We start from the raw sequence: 19,221 nt of genomic DNA on the forward strand, positions 1-19,221 counted from the left end.
AAAGTGAGCGGCTTGCTACAGACATGTTCTACTAGTCGAAGTTGGCTGGAACAAGTTTTGCTCCGAGCGCCCATTTAGAAGATGGAAAAACCGCTGAAATCATTTGAAGTTTGACTGGCTTAAGGTACAGTCTCATTGCTAATTTATTTTGGGTTACATCGGTCAGCCACGTACAGTACTGGAAGCAGCGCAGCAAGAGAAAGGCTACGGAATGAAAAGAGAATAGATACGTTGGGAATAAATGTATTCCATTTCATGGAACAAATATTAGAGTTTTAGGTGCACAAAGTAAAAGGCAGAAGAATACCATGCAAAGCTTTGAGCAGGTTGTTTACGATTGTTATGTTACACAACAGCGCGGCCTAGTGGGAGTACCCCAAACATGTACAGTACAAAATTAGGTGTTTGGATTAAAGTTCATGGAAATATAAAAACACATTTGTGTGTGTGTGTGTGTGTGAGTGTGTGGAGTTCATGGCTGTTAAACGTAGTAAAGAGTGTCTTTGGCACAGCAGTTTAAGTTTGCTGTTGTTTGAATAGCATGTGGAGTAGTGAGTGCACCGTGGCCTGCCGCCCGCACTGTGGAAAGATTAATCATTAGACACTGACCTCCTTTGTGCGGAGAACACACATCCGAAACACACACTGGTGTGTTTCTATTCAGGAACCAATGTTCCATTACACAACGTTCGAAATAATAGCATGTATGAGTAATTGTTATCTTTGCGTGGCCGCTTCAGAATCTTCCAGACAGCACACGGGCTTGCAATAAGAAGAACAGTTTTCAGTCGTTACCATAGAGACCTAATTAAGGGGCCCATCATGGTGGACCTGCCAGAACACTCCTCCCGTGTTAACACGAGTGTCAGTGCTATTAGTTGTTAATGGTACTTGCAGACACCCTCAAGTAATGATGAGTTCAAGAACCAATGTGAAAACCTTCAACAAACGCGCTTCCACTGGTGACGCTTTGGATTTCGGGGCACTAATACGCTGACATCACGTCCACCGTTTGTGAGAGCCTGGGAGCCATAAAACTATTTTGCTCTTTCGTCTATCGCATATTGACCGGACATAAAACCACACCCAGAAAATATATGCCAAATTGCACGAGACGATACGGGTCAGCAATAGTGGCTTGATAATTCATTCCTCCGTTTTCAATGGGGCTTGTCTTCATAATATGAACTTTGATGTATACAGTGGCTTTAATTTCCAGCTGATTTGGTTACACGCTGAACGGGGTGTCACAGGGCGCATATACAGGCGAGGGGTGGACAAAGTATGGCCCGCCGGCCACAAATGGCCCGCTCCGTTTAATAAGGCGCACCGAGTATTTGCATTATCAGTTGTGCATAGTAAAATTCTAATTTTGCTTCATTTACGCCACATTGATATGCCTCTCCCACCTCGGTTCTCTTCAGCGGGTCGTCGGCGCACTCGTGTCGGGCGAGTCTCGTTCAGCGTGCATAAAAGAACTCTTGTGAGGGACGTGAGTCTCGACGAGGCATCGAAGAGACGGGAACTCGCTATCTGGTAGAAAAACAAAAAAGACCAACTAGAATAGCTTGAAAAATGAAATTTGGGGAATGTCCAAACAAAATTATCATGCAAATCCGATAAAAAGACATTGAAGATTATCAAAATTAAATAGAACAACAGTGATGGACGGGGAGCTTTGGCAATGTTTTATTTCTTTTAGTAAACAAATCACCAAGTGTAATTAACGTAATTAAAAATAAAACAATCTGTTACTTAATATTTTAGAATTCCTAATTTAAAGTTTTGTGGCGGACAATAAAGTACAGTATCACAGAGGCTTATTTTTCTCTCAGAAAGACATTACAAAATGTTTAGTTGTTTATTTTTTGGGAGACTGGAACCGATGACTGGCATTTCCATTCATCTCAGTAGGGAAAGATGATTTGAGATTCGAGTGGTTTGAGTTACGAGTGGGCTCGGCAAAGACAGACTGCCAAGTTGTTTGTTTTGTGAGAAAGTGACAAAATTATAATTCATGTGTTTAACAGGCTTATTTACAATGATGGCGAACGTGAACTCGTTCCTACTTTGTCGATCCTTTTCTTGACTCGTGCTTGTGTAGTTCAATTTTGATTTACTGTTTGCAGTTTGAGGGACATTTGCTGCTCGTGTTGTACGTTCTTACCAGTCTTTCAAGGGTGAATTGAGCGACATGTTTCCTGCCTGCGCTGACCCATGTGTCCGCTACACGTTCTATATTTAGCGGTCATATGTCGAGGTGGTCGACCGGCGCGAGGACGCGCACGGGCACGCCCTCTGTCTGAATGGAGCGCGCCGCGCGTAAAGTCCGACCCGCAGCCCAGCGCAACTTCCAGTGGGTTCTCTCGCACACATTTCGGCGATTTATATGCAGCCATGACGCGGGAGGACGACCTCATCCGCATGGCCAAGAAGCTGGAAAAGATGGTGGCTCGAAATAACACGGTGAGTGCTTGTGGACACCCTACGTGGTGTGCAGCGTGCGTAAGAGGGTAAACAGGCCTTGTTGCGTTACTGCGACTTTAGATGAAATTGCCCGAACTACTGTCAACACTTGTCCATTTGTGTGTGTGTTTGCGCGCGCGCGCGCGCGTGTCGCGCACTTGTCAAGGGAGCCTGTAACATACGATGAACAGGTGTTTGCACAAAACTGATCTGGGAGCAGCTGCGGTGGGCAGGGTTCGAGTGTTGCCACCGCTTGGCCGTGCGTGTTGTGTCCTGTGGCGCGTGTGTTGAACACGACATCAACAAAGTGCAGCAGCTGGAGTTGGCCAAGTGCACTCTTGCACAGTTGGGCGGCTCTAAATTGCACTGTGTCTTTCCAAGGCTTGTAAAAGTGCTTGGATTTGCCATTAAGAGCTTGAAAAATAAATATACCTAGATGCATGATCAAAACAAAATAAGTAATACGACATGAATAAAATGTACACAAAATAATATATGTAGAAAACGTCATTAGGGGACACTTTGTGTTTGTTTAAAATAGCCCATCTGTCGTGATGTAAACAGTGTTGGGCAATGTACAGTAATACATGATATTACTAGTTACTTTTATTCAAAGGTAATTCTTTATATTCCAACATTATCGCTGTTTCACTACTTCTGCATTACTTTCAATTTACTTTCACGAACGCAAACTGAAATTGTGACATTTAACTGTTCATTTTCAACAAGACGTCAATGCCAAAACAACTCATTACACTAATCGTAATAGGAATACATCCCATTGAATTGATAGTTTTTTTCCACTAAAACAAGTTTTTTTTAAATTGTCACAGGGAAAAAAAAAAAAAAAAAAAGTTGCTAAAACAGAACAAACAAGTCTTACATTCCTCCTGATAGACTTTGGAAAGACTAACTTCCACAAGCTGTATTTAGCCAAACAATTTGAATTCCTTTGATTGAAAAGTAAAAATTAAAAAAATAAAATAAAAAATAACACTTACACATGCATTGCTCACAACCAATCGGTGGTGCTGCTCTAATAATTGCAGTGTTTTTCGCCAATGAGGCATTAGCAGTGGCTGAAAAGCCAACTAGAAAGTACAGTGTATAGTCCGACTTTATAGGAAGGAAACTGAACAGAACACAAACTCAAGTCACAGCTTGGGGAGTAATACATCCGGACTGCGTGAAAGGAATCGACAGGTGATTTTAAAATGGCAGCGAGTTGGTTTTTGTAGATCTGGAGAAAACACAAAATGTGGTCCCCACAAGGTTTACGTAAATAGTGTTATAGCGAGATTGGAACATGTACTATGAATGGGTACCAATGGTATAGTTAATGCTTTACATAGACGCTTACACACTAGTATACATTTTATATAACTGTCATGAACGGAACGGAGGCTAGGACCCAAAAATGCACGACTCCAAAACAAATTGACAGTTTCCAAAAAGAGAGGTTTAATATCCGGGCATAGGTCGGTACACAGGCAGGCAATCCAAGAAAGGCAACAGTATCCAAAAACATGAGGCAAAGAGGCGAGGTCGATAATCGGAACAGGGTCAAGTCTTACTGCGAGTCTGTGACGTGGAAACAAGGAATGCTGGAACGCGACGACAAGGTACAACGAACTGGCGGCGAGAGGGAATGAGACACGAGGTTAAATACAAGGGGTAATTAGGGTGAACGAGGCACAGGTGGTGAAGATGCTCACAGGAGCAGGTGTGTGTGAAACAGGGGGAAGACAAAAACCGGAACACACACACAGACCCATGACAGTACCCCCCCCCACCCCCCCCTAAACGGCTGGCTCCAGACGGACGCGGGGCCCCTGGATGCGCAACGTGGAAGTCCCGAATGAGCGAGTCATCCATGATAAACGCAGACGGCACCCATAAACGTTCCTCAGGCCCGTAGCCCTCCCAGTCCACCAGATATTGAAACCCCCTCCCCCTCAGACGAGACGACAACAGCCGCTTCACAGAGAAGACAGGGCCCCCATCCACAAACCGGGGGGAAGGAGGGGGCCTGGAAGGCGGGACCAGAGGGGACTCCCGGGCTGGCTTGAGTAGGCTGACGTGAAAAGCAGGGTGGACCCGCGTCGACCTTGGGAGCCTAAGCTTCATGGTGACAGGGTTGATGATTTTTGTGATGGGGAAGGGCCCAATGAACCTGGGAGCGAGCTTCTTAGACTCCACCCGGAGTGGAATATGTTTGGTCGAGACCCAAACTCGCTGACCCACTTTTGTAGTTCGGGGCCGGTGTCCTCCGACGGTCAGCAGGGGCTTTTTAGGACCGTCCCTGGCGCAGCAGCATCTGGCGGGCTCGCTCCCAGGTCCTCCTGGAGCGTCTCACCAAGGTCAATGCCGCTGAAACTGTGGACTCTGGGGCTATGGCAGGAAACAGAGATGGTTGGTAACCATGCACAACGTGAAAAGGCGATAGACCAGTGGATGCAGAGGGGAGGGAATTGTGGGAGAATTCGACCCAAACCAGTTTCTGAGACCAGGATCGCGGCTCCTGTGAAGAGAGACATCAGAGCCCAGTCTCCAGGTCCTGGTTCAGCCTCTCGGTTTGGCCGTTGGTTTCAGGGTGAAACCCAGATGACAGACTGACAGTAGCACCTATGAGATTACTTAACTCCCTCCTCGTTAGACGTATGCACCTTAGAACCTTTCAAATAAAACTCCACCGCAACAATCCACAGACTCCATCTGGGATCTGGGATCTGGGGATCCTGATTTATCTCAAGTGCCCACCTGTTACCAGGATATGAAAGACTTTTTTCCAAGTCCAAGGCCAAATCCCTTCCACCCCACAGACCTTATGGCTGTGCTGTTGACTTGCTGCCTGGAACCACACCCCCACAAGGGAGGTTGTTCTCTCTTTCAGGGCCGGAACACAAGGCCATGAAGGAGTACGTGGAAGAGTCACTGGCAGCCGGGATCATTCGCCCATTTTCATCCCCTGCGGGAGCAGGATTTTTCTTTGTGGACAAAAAGGACAAGACCCTGCGACCCTGTATCGATTACCGGGGTCTCAACGAGATAACTGTAAAAAACGGGTACCCTCTTCCTCTCATCTCCACCGCCTTTGAGTTCCTGGAGGGAACAAAGATTTTCACCAATATGGATTTAAGAAATGCGTATCATCTAGTGAATGGAAAACAGCATTCAACACACCAACAGGACATTATGAGTATTTGGTAATGCCTTTTGGACTTACTAACGCTCCAGCCGTTTTCCAAAACCTTGTCAATGATGTCCTGCGTGACATGCTGAATGTTTATGTTTTTGTCTATTTGGACGACATTTTGATATTCTCCCCGGATGAGGAGACTCACATTATTCATGTCCACTCTGTATTGCAGCGGTTACTGCAGCTCAAAGTGGAGTTCGCACTGCGTGATGAACGGCTTAATGTTCCCAGAATCTCCAGAGAACCTCTCCGGTCGAGAGAGCTGTGGGCAGACAGCAGCGGAGGTGGCAGGTGGCTGCATGGGGACTGCTTCACGTGGAAATGTTGGTACCGTGGCGGTATCGGGTGTGGTGCCAACTGGTTCCTTCTCTTGAATCATTTTCATAAGAAATTCAAACTGCGAGGCCACCTGTCTCATCATATTGTCCTGATGCCTTGACAGTCCCTCTAGATGAAGGTGGAGGGCAGCAAGCTGCTCATCCTGCTTAGAGAGGAGTTGACCCTGCGCTTGAAGGGCTTTGCGCACCGGGTCTGAGTCTGCTGGGTCCATGTTATGGCCAGTTCGTTCTGTCGTGAACGGAACAGAGGATCGGACCCAAAAATGCACGACTCCAAAACAAATGGACAGTTTCCAAAAAGAGAGGTGTAATATCCGGGCATAGGTCGGTACGCAGGCAGGCAATCCAAGAAAGGCAACAGTGTCCAAAAACATGAGGCAAAGTGGCGAGGTCGATAATCGGAACAGGGTCAAGTCTTACTGTGAGTCTGTGACGTGGAAACAAGGACTGCTGGCACGCGACGACAAGGTACAACGAACTGGCGGCGAAAGGGAATGAGACACGAGGTTAAATACAAGGAGTAATTAGGGTGAACGAGGCACAGGTGGTGAAGATGCTCACAGGAGCAGGTGTGTGTGAAACAGGGGGAAGACAAAAACCGGAACACACACCCATGACAGCAACTTACTTTGTGTCCGTTGCGTCGTATTTTCCAAGTGCATAATTAAGGAATGAGATATGGCAAATATATAAAAAGTTGTTGACGACGTTGCATGTGCAGGAAGGCGCCATGGACCTGCTGAAGGAGCTCAAAAGTTTCAATATGACCCTTCAACTCCTCCAGGTAACACACTTGCGCACACGCACACTTGAGCAACTCCTGCATAATCGTGATAAATTAACTCAGAGTACCTGTATGTGGACAAAAGTATTGGGACACCTTGCCCTTAAAAATGAAAGAAAATATGGAATTGCTTCTGCTCATGCAGTTATATAAGCTTATTCTCTTTGGTGACAACGTTTTCAAACATGTTGGAGTGTGATTGTGAGAATTTCTGTCCATTTGCGAGAGAAGACCAGAGCGTTCTAGTTCATTCTAAAGTGGTTTGGTGGACACAAGCACTGTTGGGAAAGTTCATTTTCTAAGCAAACTAGTTCAAAGGTCAGTTCACCATTCCAAAAATGAGCTAGTTCAATTCATAGCTCATAATACAAGATTTTGAACTAAATTCACTCTTCCAAAAATAAACTAGTTCATAATTATTTTTATTTATTTATTTTTTTTCCCCCAATTCTGACTGTTGCTGACGGGCTATTACCCTCAACATACTAGCATTTAATTTCCCCATTGCTCCCACCCGTTCAGTCCACACTAGTCGCTAGCTGTAGCTTTCACCCTACAATCTCAAAAGCAAGAGGAACAACTAGTTGCTTGAATCGTCTTTTTTTTTTATTTTAAATGAGGAATTAAAACAAAAGCAGAACTTCTGTCCTTCATGCGCAAACAAAAACATGCAACACAGTATGACAGGAACAATGGTGAAAGGACATTGATAACTTTGCATTCCTAGCAGCTATGGCTGACTATCCATCCATCCATCCATTTTCTGAGCCGCTACTCCTCACAATGGTCGCGGGAGTGCTGGAGCCTATCCCAGCTATCTTCGGGCAGGAGGCGGGGGACACCCTGAACTGGTTGCTAGCCAATCGCAGGGCACATAGAAACACACAACCATTCACACTCACATTCACACCTACGTGCAACTTAGAATCTTCAATTGACCTAGCATGCATGTTTTTGGGATGTGGGAGGAAACCGGAGTGCACGGGGAGAACATGCAAACTCCACACAGGCGAGGCCGGGGAATTGAACTCTGGTCCTCAGAACGGTGAGGCAGACGCTCTAACCAGTCGTCCACCGTGCCGCCACCTGTCTGACTATATTAACAAAATATTTATTTGATCTATTCATATACTGTGTTACAAAACAAAAAATTCCATATCATGACAGTGTGATCCTACAGTGTTTTAACTAAAGCGTTCTGATACAAATAATGGTCCTAACAAAGAACACATTCTCTCACATTTACAGAGTGTCCTTGAACACACCTCGCACGTGTAAACATGAATGGCGGCCACTGAATCGTTGCCCAATACGCCGTTTATCCCCCGACATACGAAGGCTCGTATAAAGTGTGCAGATGGGTTTGTCCTGGAAGTCCTCAGCAATACTTGGCACTCTTGAATGAAAATGAACTTTTGTTTGAACACCCTTCACAGATGCCAGAAAGAACGCATTCTCAATAACACTCCTCAGGCAGAAATGAACTAAGTTCAGTTCACGTTGGCCCAAAATATGAACTCATTTAGGTACAACACTGGACAGGAGCTCAAGTACTTCCACACCAAACTCAAAAGATCCTTCCCGAAACTGTTCCCACAATGTTGGAGACACAGAATTTTCCCCAAATCATCTTTCTAAGCTGAACAATGGAATAATTAAGTTAGGTGTACCCTAATACTTTTGTCCATCCGGCAAATGCGTCATCAAAGCTCCAAATGCATGATTATATTTGTATTAGGAAACACGGATCGGCATGTCTGTGAATAGCATCAGGAAGCACTGCACAGACGAAGAGGTCATCGCTTTGGCTAAAGTCCTCATTAAGGAATGGAAAAGACTTTTGGGTATGTCGTGTGGCGATGTCATACTCACTGAGCAGTTAAGCAGATCATGTACAGACATTATTTCCCCTGACGACACACACGCACAGACTCGAGCCACCCTCACACGGAGAAAGCGGAAGAAGAGAAGAACGGTTTGGACTCCAGCAAAGCAGCAGTGTCTCCAAACAGCTCACCCAGGTCAGTTACATCCCATTTAGGGTCTCACTGCTTCACTTTGGAGCTAAAATGGTGGTTGAACATGTGGATTCTCTCCCTCAGAAAACAGATGTGACACATATTGTGCTTTTTTTTGTAGTATTACTATCGTATTTGTTAAGAGCGGAGCTGTCGCTCAAAAGAATAAAGTGTGAGGCCAACAAAAGCAGATACTACCGGGTGCTATTTCTATCATACCGTATGGGCTACGCATTGTTGATCACTCATTGGTCAGGCAGATTTGAAAAAAGGTAAAAATGTAAAACCGGACGCCATTAAAACTGGCATTAGAAGTTTTAAAATATTGGATTTTTCTGTGACATCGTGGAAAATAAAAAATAATGTCAACACTAAGCACCCGTTCAAATTGCTCTGATGTCATTCTTGTACTACACACTTAGCTTCTCGGGGGCATATTTGCGCGGTATCTGGAGAGTAGGAGTGATTATGAGTATTATTAAGGGTCTTAGTGCATTGCAGCTCAAAGACAACATTCCTCAGTATTTGCGAACATCTTGCAATTTCTCCCGTTTTTCTGCTGATGTTCGAAAAATAAACTTTTTCAATTTTATCTTTGCGTGTCCTCGACCTGTCAATGGAGTCACACACGTCTCTCCTACATTGTCATAAAACAAACAAAGAAAGAAACACTGTTACATGTTTAATGTCTCTCGAGAGAAATAGAACATCTATTGTTTTGTTTTTCTGTTGGTCACAGGAGATTGGACGTCAAACAGAGACATGATTCAGTACCTGATGCAAATCAGTTTATTAAAGACAGGAAAGAAAAACATACTGCTCAGCCCAAAAATAAAAAAGGGCCCAGAGGCGAGCGTGTGGATGAAAAGCACCTGCATAGGAAACATCTAAAAGAAATACTTAAAGAAGAAGGTAAAAAGCCAAGAGAAGAAGAAAACAACCAGCTTGAGAAAAGACAGAAGCACGTACAAGATCACATAAAGGAGATAAGAGAGTGCGAGGTGCCCAAAAAGTTCAACGACTTGAAACCCAAAGAGGAGAGCAGACCTGAGTGGCCGATGAACACGGTACCAGACGAACCTGTGAGGGACACCTACAGGGAGAAGCCTGCAGGTGTCCAAAAGCCGCTTTTTGAAAGGTGAGAAGAGGCCCCTGCAGGCCAATTCAGAATGTTTTTATACAATAGGCACCAGGATACTTCCAGGTGGCCGAACGCAAGTGATACAATGGCAAATCCTTGTCGTGTTTGGGATTGCGCAGCCGGATATAACACAAAAGCTTTATTTTTGTTCAAATTAACTTTGAAAGAAAATATTGACTTTAATCCAGCGGAAGCTACGGCTAAGGAAGATAAGTTGACATTCACTGTCTAATGGGGCGATCGATCATTGCCAACAACCGCTCAAAATATCCACAATCTCGCCTTGTTTTCGCCCGTTTCCTCTTCTTTGGGGCCATCCGCTTCTTCCTTGACAACTGCGCCATGTTTTTGTGGTTCAATAAAGGTCATAAAGTACAGTATATGGTATGTGGAGCCTCACAACGTGATACAGGGTCAAAGTTTTGTTGTTGTTGTTGTTGTTGCAGCACGTCTGTAACTGTGCGGCGCTCACTCACTTGCGGCAAAGAGTTGCCAACTGCTAATTTTCTTCTCGATGGTCAAGTTCAGTCGCGTTCGGCTAAATTGGTCAGTGTGCGGCCGTCCTTAGTCAGAAAACAGGGAAACAGACCATCTACTATATCTACAGTCAAACTGCAGCAGTCACCAAAAGAAGAATTCAAGAGTAGACCAGGCTCATTTACAAATGATGGTCCTATGGTGTATTGCTATCTCCTTAAGGAATGAGTCAGTCCCTCAAATGACCATGTTAACAATGTCTCCATTTATGAATCAACTTACCTCTTTACCTACTATAAATTATGGCTGGCATTGTGTCAGTTTACCTTATGCATTTTGTTTTACGCATTCGAACTACAGAGTCAAATCATTTGTTCACGGAATTTAGACCGCTTTATTAATCGGCCTGGCTCGGTCGAAGGACATGGAAGGGTTTGCTTACTGGTGGTGCCACTGGAGAATGCTTCAGCTTTTGCCACATGAAAGAACATGTCGTCACGGTGAAATGTCATAAGGCAGTGGATCAATCGGAAGGAGCCTCTTGATTTCAGGAGAGGAGTTCTGGACAGCAGCGTTCTATATCCCACCCGCTTCCCCTCACCTCCTCGACCTGCGCGTCCTCCTCTCCCCATCAAGCGCCCGTCCGCGGACGTGAAACGAGAGAGGTCAGCATCCCGAGCGGAGTTGCACGATGGGCTCGTTCTCCTAATGTGCATGCGGCCGTGCTGCTGTGCATGCTGCATGCTGTCAAGGCTCACTGAGGCGTGCCTAACTGGAGCGTGTTTGCCCGAAGCTCATGTTGCGACATGCGAGTGGTGGCGTTGCGGCCTACTCACCTGCGAAATTTGTTCAGGAAGGATGGTAAAGACTCTGCGCTTGGACGCTCTCGCGCTTCAGGCCTTACCTCCCCCAAGGCTAAGCGCCCTTCACTGGACTCTAAGAAAGAGAGGTCAGGCGGGATGTACAGTATTATGTGCTCACACGCATGACTGTGCAGTGAATGAATTTCTTTTTGGGAAGCTCATGTTCTGTTCACATTAGGAAAGTTCCTAAAGACCCAAACGCCGCGGGGGCTCCGATTCCTTTTCACGTTCATCCTCCGCCACCAAGGTCAGAAGATGTCAGCGCTCGCTGTGACTGAATTCTCGCTCAAGCTGTCTTGTCCTTTTTAGAAATGAGCCCCCAGATCCAAATGCTCCTCTGCCGCCACTGCCTCTTCATCTTCACCCCCCACCTGCTCCAAAGCGACCCTCGCTGGATGGGAAAAAGGAGAGGTGGGATTCGTGTCACAGCAGACCACAGCTCTGGAGTTGGAAAATACTTTGAAGCTTTGTAATATTTTTCTCACCACAGGAAGGACTCCTCAGACTCTAAAATAGCCTCCCAGAAGAAATTAGACCATGTGAAAAGAGACAGGTCAGGGAAATCAGACACAAGTGTGCAGTTTGTGAAATGGCTATGTGTGACCTCAAATAAAAACAGAAAGATCACTTTGGGATAGCACTTGAATTAAAAAAAAAAATATATATATATATTTTTTGGTGGTTTATTTATTTATTTGTTCCTGTTTTAATGTTATGTATTTGGTGAAAAATTACAATAATAAAACAATATTAAATGGACTATTCTTTTTTTATTTTATTTTTTTATTTATTTGCAAACCTGGCTTAATGGGTTAAAACAGCCGAGCCACAAGCTTTTCTGTGCTCTTTTCTGGCAGGAAAGACAGTTTGGATAGCAAAGTGGCTAAAAAACAGTCAGTGGAGGCCAAGAAAGAAAGGTTGGGGATGCACAAGTGTGGAAGTGCTTGCTTGATACAGTACAAGGCTTGACTTGATTGCTAAATCAAGTTGAGTCTGGTGCAAAACAATGTATGGGACACTATTACACCTACGATCGAGTGATGTTTTTGCTGCAAAATGATTTAAAAAAAAATACATTCATACACATGAGAATTTGTGAGGTGGAAACCTTTTAACATGACTAAAGACTGAATCAAAGAGTGTTTCAATTAACATTTTTTTTTTTTTTTCCCCCTGTCTTTCAGAAAGAACTCTCTTGACTCTATATTGAGCCAGCCAGTGAAACACCATTCAACTGACACTAAAGCCGACAGGTCTGCACCGGGTAACATGATGTATTTGTTTCCTATGGAAACATGTTTACTCATGTGTGTCGTTACTTAGGCGCGACTCTGACTCCAAGCAGAACAGTTCACCTCCTGCAAAGAAGCTAACATCTGAAAGGTACATGCCGCATCTGTCGCACTCACAAAGTGAAATTTGAAATGTTCGTTACGTTTGACTCTTTAACTAAAAGTGAAGAGTTGATGATGTTGACTTTATGTGACAGGCGAGAGTCTCGTGGCTCAAAGGCCTCTCAGCCTGGACCTCCACAAAGGAAGTCATCCACTGACCACAATGGAAGGTATTCATACTTCACACAAGAAATATATTGAGTTGTACAGGTTATACATCACGTTAATGGAGAAATTAGAAGACAATAGTCATATGTCTCTCTTTTTTTTTTTTTTTTTTTTTTTTTACATTGCAAAAACGTGGCTTTTGAAGAGGGGTGTGTAGACTTTTTGTTAAAAACAATCCTCATGCTATAGTTCCCTTTTTAAACAATATGACGGTCAGTTACAGTGTGCCTTCATTAGGAACAAGTTTGTTTGGTAATACGACAGCACAGTTTTTTAAGAGTTTATAATAGTTTTAAAATATCAATCAGCTGGGATAGGCTTCAGCTTATCCATGACCCTGAACAGGACAAGTGGTTAACAAAATAAAAATAAAATAAGATGGCTAGCTAGGTCCCTCTGTATTATTTACAGTTAACATTTTCTTCTCACATTACCACAAAACAAAGTTTGTCCAAGAATTGTATGTAACTCTGACTGTGACATTAGCACAGATGCTAGTGCTAACACATCCTGAAAGGCAATTTTCAGCTGCCAACGCTCAAATAATAATAAACCCGCTCTTTTGTTCAGAAAGGGCAAAACCGAAGCCCCTAAAACTCCAACCACGCCCACCAGCCCCACGTCACCTGGTCTCACACCCGCCGGAGGTCCGTTACCGCCTCACCTGACTACCGGAGACTCCGTCCGAGACAAATGCATCGAGATGCTTACTGTTGCCCTGCGCACAGACAGTGAGGATTATTATTATTATTTTTTTAATGTCACATTTAAGTGGTTATTTAAGAAGATTATATATATTTGTATGTACTTCTTTTACGCTCGCAGATGACTACAAAGACTTTGGAACTAACTGTGACAGCATGGCAGCAGAGATTGAAGATCATATCCTTCAATTCAATTGCGTGAACTCATGTCTCGCTTTCGGTCATGTACCGAGATGAAAGCTTTTGTTTTTCTTGACTTGGTGCCGCACATATCTACCAGGAGATCAAGGCCACCGACATGAAATATAAGAACAGAGTGAGGAGCCGCATCAGTAACTTAAAGGACCCAAAGAACCCTGGCCTGCGCAGGAACGTTCTCGCAGGAAGCATCGATTTGAACCGCATTGCCACGATGAGCGCTGAGGTAATTAAGACGGAATGACAAATCTTTTTAAAATGGGGTTATTAGTTTTCGATGAAAAATTGGATTTTTCTAATTCAAATGCATCCTAACGGGATTATACAAACCATTCCCCTAATGATTACTGTTAGATATATTTTAGTAGTTATCATTTATTTGCTTAGCTTGCATTAGTATTTTGCATTAGTAGCTTGCATTAGTATTATGGACAATATTTAGATAGAAAGATGTCTCGCCTTCAAGAAGATGACTCAGCAACATTTGATGGAAGGGCGCCTTGACCAAGGACGTGATCGGATGTGGTCGGGGACGGGACAGGTGTCGTCTGGTCCTATGTTTTGTGTTGTGTCTTAATGCTTAGAACATTATGTCTTGTAGAACCCTCCTATTTTCAAATAAATGTAGGAGCGACGGGGGAGATTGTTTAGAGCGTGTTGAGAGGCTGTAACCTGAACAATCTCCCATGCGCCCTCTTCATGAGTAAAATGACCAACGTCTTCATTCCTTTTGTGTTTGTTCATTATAATGTTTGGTGAGATAAATCCAACAATTACCCTGTGCCATTTGCAGTCAGGTGGTGACTTTTTTTAGTCGTCAAATTCTGCACGATCACCAAAATTCGCACACCTCAAAACATGGTCAATTGAATCACCACGTCCATTCCTAATTTCTTAGTGGCCTTGACTGACTACTATCTTTTTTGCTCTGTCTCCCGACTCGGCCACAAAGGAAATGGCGAGCGACGAGCTGAAACAACTGAGGAACGTCCTCACTCAGGAGGCCATCAGGGAGCACCAGATGGCCAAAACTGGGGGCACCACCACCGACCTGCTACAGTGCGGCAAGTGCAAAAAGAAGAACTGCACCTACAATCAGGTAAGGCACAAACCAAAAAGGTGACACCGCTCGCGTACAAACAAAATCGGATACGGGCACAAAGAAAGGGCAACGCACTGTTCAGCCATCCATTTTCTACACTGCTTATCCTCATTCGGGTCGCAGCTGACTGCTCTCACAAACAGACAAACAAACAATTCACTCAATGAAGAGTCTTCGATGAACCTAACGTGCATGTTTTTGGAACGTGGGAGGAAGTCGGAGTACTCTGAGAAAACCCACATGAGCATGGGGAGAACGTGAAATCCAGCCATGCTCTTTAGACCTAAAAGTCATCACCTAAGTTAGGAAAAAAAGAAAAGAAAATGTGTTTTTTCGATTGGACGGGCGGGAAGAAATTCAAGTACGAACATATTGACGAATTACAGATCGGTGCGTCAAATGCGCATACGCACGATTTAAACACAAATTTGTGCATGCGCACCGTTAGTGAAGGAGGTCCGCTGTATTTGAGAGGTTTTGCTGTACACAACAATAATGAATTGGTCATCCTTGGACACCTTAGTACTAGCGTGTACTGTACTGTGTATGTTCTTTATAGGTGCAGACACGCAGTGCTGACGAGCCCATGACCACATTTGTCCTGTGCAACGAGTGTGGAAACCGCTGGAAGGTGAGCTTGTTCTTTTTTTCTTAAGCTGTGTATATTGTAAAAATGCTTCAAAATAACTGATTTCTTTTTCCAACTTTCAGTTCTGCTGATGCCTTGCTGTTGAAACCAACTATTATTATTATTATAATTATTTGTTTCAATAATGGGAGATTTATAAATGTAGTTGGTGATTTTAAACATTTTGTATTTCTACAATTGTCCATTGAATTTTTTTTAAAGCATGCTAATAATGAAGGTTTATGTGAAATTGAAGACTGAGCATGAATAAAGATGACTCAGTCAGTAAGTATTATGAGAGCACACAATGTGAATAAAATATTATCGATCTACAATTAGGATTTGTCCCAAAATGCTGTTCTATGTTCTGCAGTGCTGTCATGAAGGAAATACACACAATCATTCATCATCATTCACATTATAGCTAACTTTGTATATAATTACAGTAAGAGGTTTCACTAATCAAGATGATGGTTGTTTATGCCGTCACTTTTATTAAAGCCATTATTCAAAATATATTAGTCTTTCCCCCCCCCCCCCCCATCGTCGTCATCCTCTATTAGCAACAACGGTTATGTATGTAATGGATCAAATCACAGGCTTACAGCAGATGGCAACAAAGCATCATGTTTCCGCGCATGGGCAGCAGCGGTTCCCATTTTGTCATTTATTTCTCCTTTGGATAGCAAGCGCAAATAAGATGCTGGCTTGCTAAAGGCTGAGCCCAAAAGCCGGTAAAGCCGACAGGGAAAAGCTGCTGGAGAGGGAATGCAAAGAGAAATAAAAAAAACTTTGATTCATACACTACTTGGACACAACATTAAGTACAATTGAACAATGCATTCAGAGCCAAAAGTATACCAATGATACATACCAAAGACTGGAAGCTACATTTAATTTCTCGTTCCGGTTGACTTCCAATAAACATCTCCTCCGTACGCGCAGGCAGAGAGAAAGCATCAATTTTTCGTTTTGGACTGACAGAGAAATAATAAGGCATTCTTACACAAGGAACGAGAACAGACTGCACGCATGTCTGTGTTGCCTTTATAATTTATTCATGGTTTAAGCATCATGCTTTCTCTCTCAGGATAAAGATGCATGCGAATAAAACCATGAAATGATTTTGAAATACTGCATGGACAAGGCTATTATAAAAACTGGGGTGAGGGGGGGTGATTGCAGCATGTCACTTTGTGTCTTATGATTAAAGACCAGTGAAGTGATGATTAGCATATCCAGTCCAGTGAGTCAATTATCATTCCTCCTTGCAAGAGGCTATTTTAGTTTCTTCATATTTCAGTATGGCAGATTTTCCTTTTATTTGGAAGCTCAGCGCATTTAATTGATGGAATATTTCGAAGCGAAACAACATGTCATCTTACACATTGTATATTCCCTATGCTCTTTGCTTGTGTATATTTCCATAAATCTATTTTTATACTCTTGTGTATTGTGTCACTTAAATGGTCCATGAGAAGCTCTCTCCAGTATCGGTGAAAAATCTTTTTCATCTACGCAATTGGCATGCTTGTGGCCATTAACACATTCACTGCCATTGACGGATTTAGAAGTCAAATATCCATGTTAACTGGGAAGGCTAGCAGTGAATGAGTTAATGTGATTAACTCAGCCTCCCTCAATTGTATACATTTATGATCCTTATATATAGTTTGAGTACCTTATCTGCTTCAGGAGGGGAATTCTATGAGCCATTTCTTCCACTTTTCTTCTCTTCAATAGCACTCCACCAGCACTAGCATATTCAATTGTATTCTATGTTGAAGCGATTGCACCTGGCTTGCTAATTGGTTGGCGCGCCTCCTCGTTCATCCTGACGAAGATTGCGGGTCTGTCTGAGAAGATGGTACTGATTGCCCTGCTGCCATCAAAGAACTATGTGAATGTATGGACAAACCCACCAGGGAAGCAGGATCAATGTAGGTCTGATTACATGTTCCATCACTGTTAACCACGTGTGCAGACACGATGTTAAATGAGCAGCGATACGTCCTCTTGAATGTGCTCGCATTATAGATTCTGGTTTCTCGCCCTCTCAGCTGCTGCTGATGTCATTCGGTGCTTTCGCGTTGTGGGAGTGGAAGTCGTACGTGATGGCTCTGGTAATAAAACCGTTCTGCAGTGTTTATACGAGGTGAGATAAACTTGGTTCGCGTCCACGTTTACATGGTGGCCGCAGTGTTTCAGGCAGAAGGATGAAGACAGCGCTCGGCGGAATCTTTTGAGAGCTTCTTCGGAAAGGGAAAAAGGTCAAATGATTACTGTAGGGGGGGGGGGGGAAAGGGAAAACAACTTCCAGGGAAAAGAAAGAGAAAATCGGCACAACATTAAATCAATCTTGTATTGGAATGTACCATGTATCAAATTCAGTCAGTCCCTTTTTTTTCAAATTGTATCTCATCTTTATTGATAGAACTGTAGGACTTAGTTTATGAGTTGCGCAATCCTTGAGGACATTATCGGAAGTACATGCATCTGGCCAGAATGCCAGCTGCATTGATGCATTGCTTCAACGAACAGCACTCGCCAGAGCAGAATATTTGCGGGGCCCATCTCCTTTTAAATTCTACAATCATTTAAATAATGTAATTCCCCCCCCCCCCTCCCCCCTCCGCATTCACTGCAGAATGCTCCACTCATTTTACCACAAGCACTGCCATCTTATAAGTAGTATCCCATTTTAACTATTTAAGTATATGCGGAAAGCAAATTGCAAAAATCTACGCAACACTCCTAGTCCTTTATGCTTTACTGTCATTTCAAAGCATACTGATTCTATGGATCCAATCCAGGAAGATCTTTTTATCTTTCTCCAATAGTCAACAATCCCACCAGAACACACTCAGCAGTGAACTCAGCAAAGCCAGCTTCCTGCTGGTTTTGTATCAAGTTGGGATTTGGTTCCACTATTATATTACGCATTACTCCAAATACTTTGTGTCATACACAAAGTACAGTTCTGGCCCCTGTACTGTTATGTCACCCACATGTTCTTTCTTGTCCCAAGTTAATAAACTGCTGGTCGATATTTGATACTATAAACTGGCTTTATGATGTGGTATAATGTGTTATTATATCATCTTTGGCACTTTATCTAAGCAGCCTCACACCGCTGTGGCCTTTACACTGTGGCATTCGTGATTTAATTCTACTGAAATGTAGTCCACGCACACACAGTGCTAAACAAGGCTATTTATAATTCATCCTTTTTTTAATTTACTTGCTCTTATTTTGAAATTAACAGCCCTACTTCTATTTTGTAAATTAGAAAACACACAGTTGTGCTCCTATGTTTGATTACCCAGGCAGAATTTGTAAGGTGGGTACAATTCCTTAAAGAAAACATGAAGGGCCAGGCGAAACACATTTAATTATATTTTAATGGGCTTCAAATTAAATGGTCAAGCATTTCAGAAAAGCATTATCATTAAACAAAACATAACTATAAATAAATTAATGATGGTTGTTGTTCAGTCATCAATCATATTTAAAATATATATATATACTTCATAAATTCTGCCAGGGTATGTAACTTAACTGTACATATATGCAGTCATACGTACCTACCCCTGTCATATTGGAATGAAAGTGTAGGTTCCACCTTTTTTATAACCACTAGGTGGCGGTGGCATTTTGGAATGAAAGTGTACAACTTTTTCATAACCACGAGATGGCGGCATACATTTATAAAATGTGAAAATGTTTTTTTTTCCATTTGGC

At 43.2% G+C, this 19,221-nt stretch overlaps 1 protein-coding gene across 2 annotated transcripts; it reads left to right on the top strand.

Moving 5' to 3' along the window:
* The first annotated feature begins 2,316 nt into the window (after positions 1-2,316).
* tcea3 (transcription elongation factor A (SII), 3) lies at positions 2,317-15,775 on the top strand. Of its 2 annotated transcripts, XM_061675802.1 has the most exons (14): positions 2,317-2,466; positions 6,725-6,787; positions 8,526-8,631; positions 8,718-8,808; positions 9,545-9,943; positions 12,471-12,539; positions 12,610-12,669; positions 12,776-12,850; positions 13,419-13,579; positions 13,674-13,729; positions 13,821-13,976; positions 14,703-14,849; positions 15,412-15,483; positions 15,564-15,775. In XM_061675802.1, the coding sequence occupies exons 1-14, from the start codon at positions 2,398-2,400 to the stop codon at positions 15,570-15,572; spliced, it is 1,533 nt and encodes a 510-aa protein (XP_061531786.1). In that variant the 5' UTR covers positions 2,317-2,397; the 3' UTR covers positions 15,573-15,775. The 2 variants fall into 2 exon arrangements, with proteins under 2 accessions (XP_061531786.1, XP_061531787.1); XM_061675803.1 differs by lacking the exon at positions 9,545-9,943.
* Positions 15,776-19,221: the final 3,446 nt, after the last annotated feature.

The sequence above is a fragment of the Phycodurus eques genome, chromosome 4 (assembly GCF_024500275.1).
Source record: "Phycodurus eques isolate BA_2022a chromosome 4, UOR_Pequ_1.1, whole genome shotgun sequence".
NCBI classification, from domain to species: Eukaryota; Metazoa; Chordata; class Actinopteri; order Syngnathiformes; family Syngnathidae; genus Phycodurus; species Phycodurus eques.

Coding starts and splice junctions, on each gene's coding strand:
- tcea3 (XM_061675802.1), top strand. CDS start 2,398: ATGACGCGGGAGGACGACCTCATCCGCATGGCCAAGAAGCTGGAAAAG. Junction 13,730..13,820: donor TGGCAGCAGAGATTGAAGAT/CATATCCTTCAA, acceptor CTTGGTGCCGCA/CATATCTACCAGGAGATCAA. Junction 13,977..14,702: donor TTGCCACGATGAGCGCTGAG/GTAATTAAGACG, acceptor TCGGCCACAAAG/GAAATGGCGAGCGACGAGCT.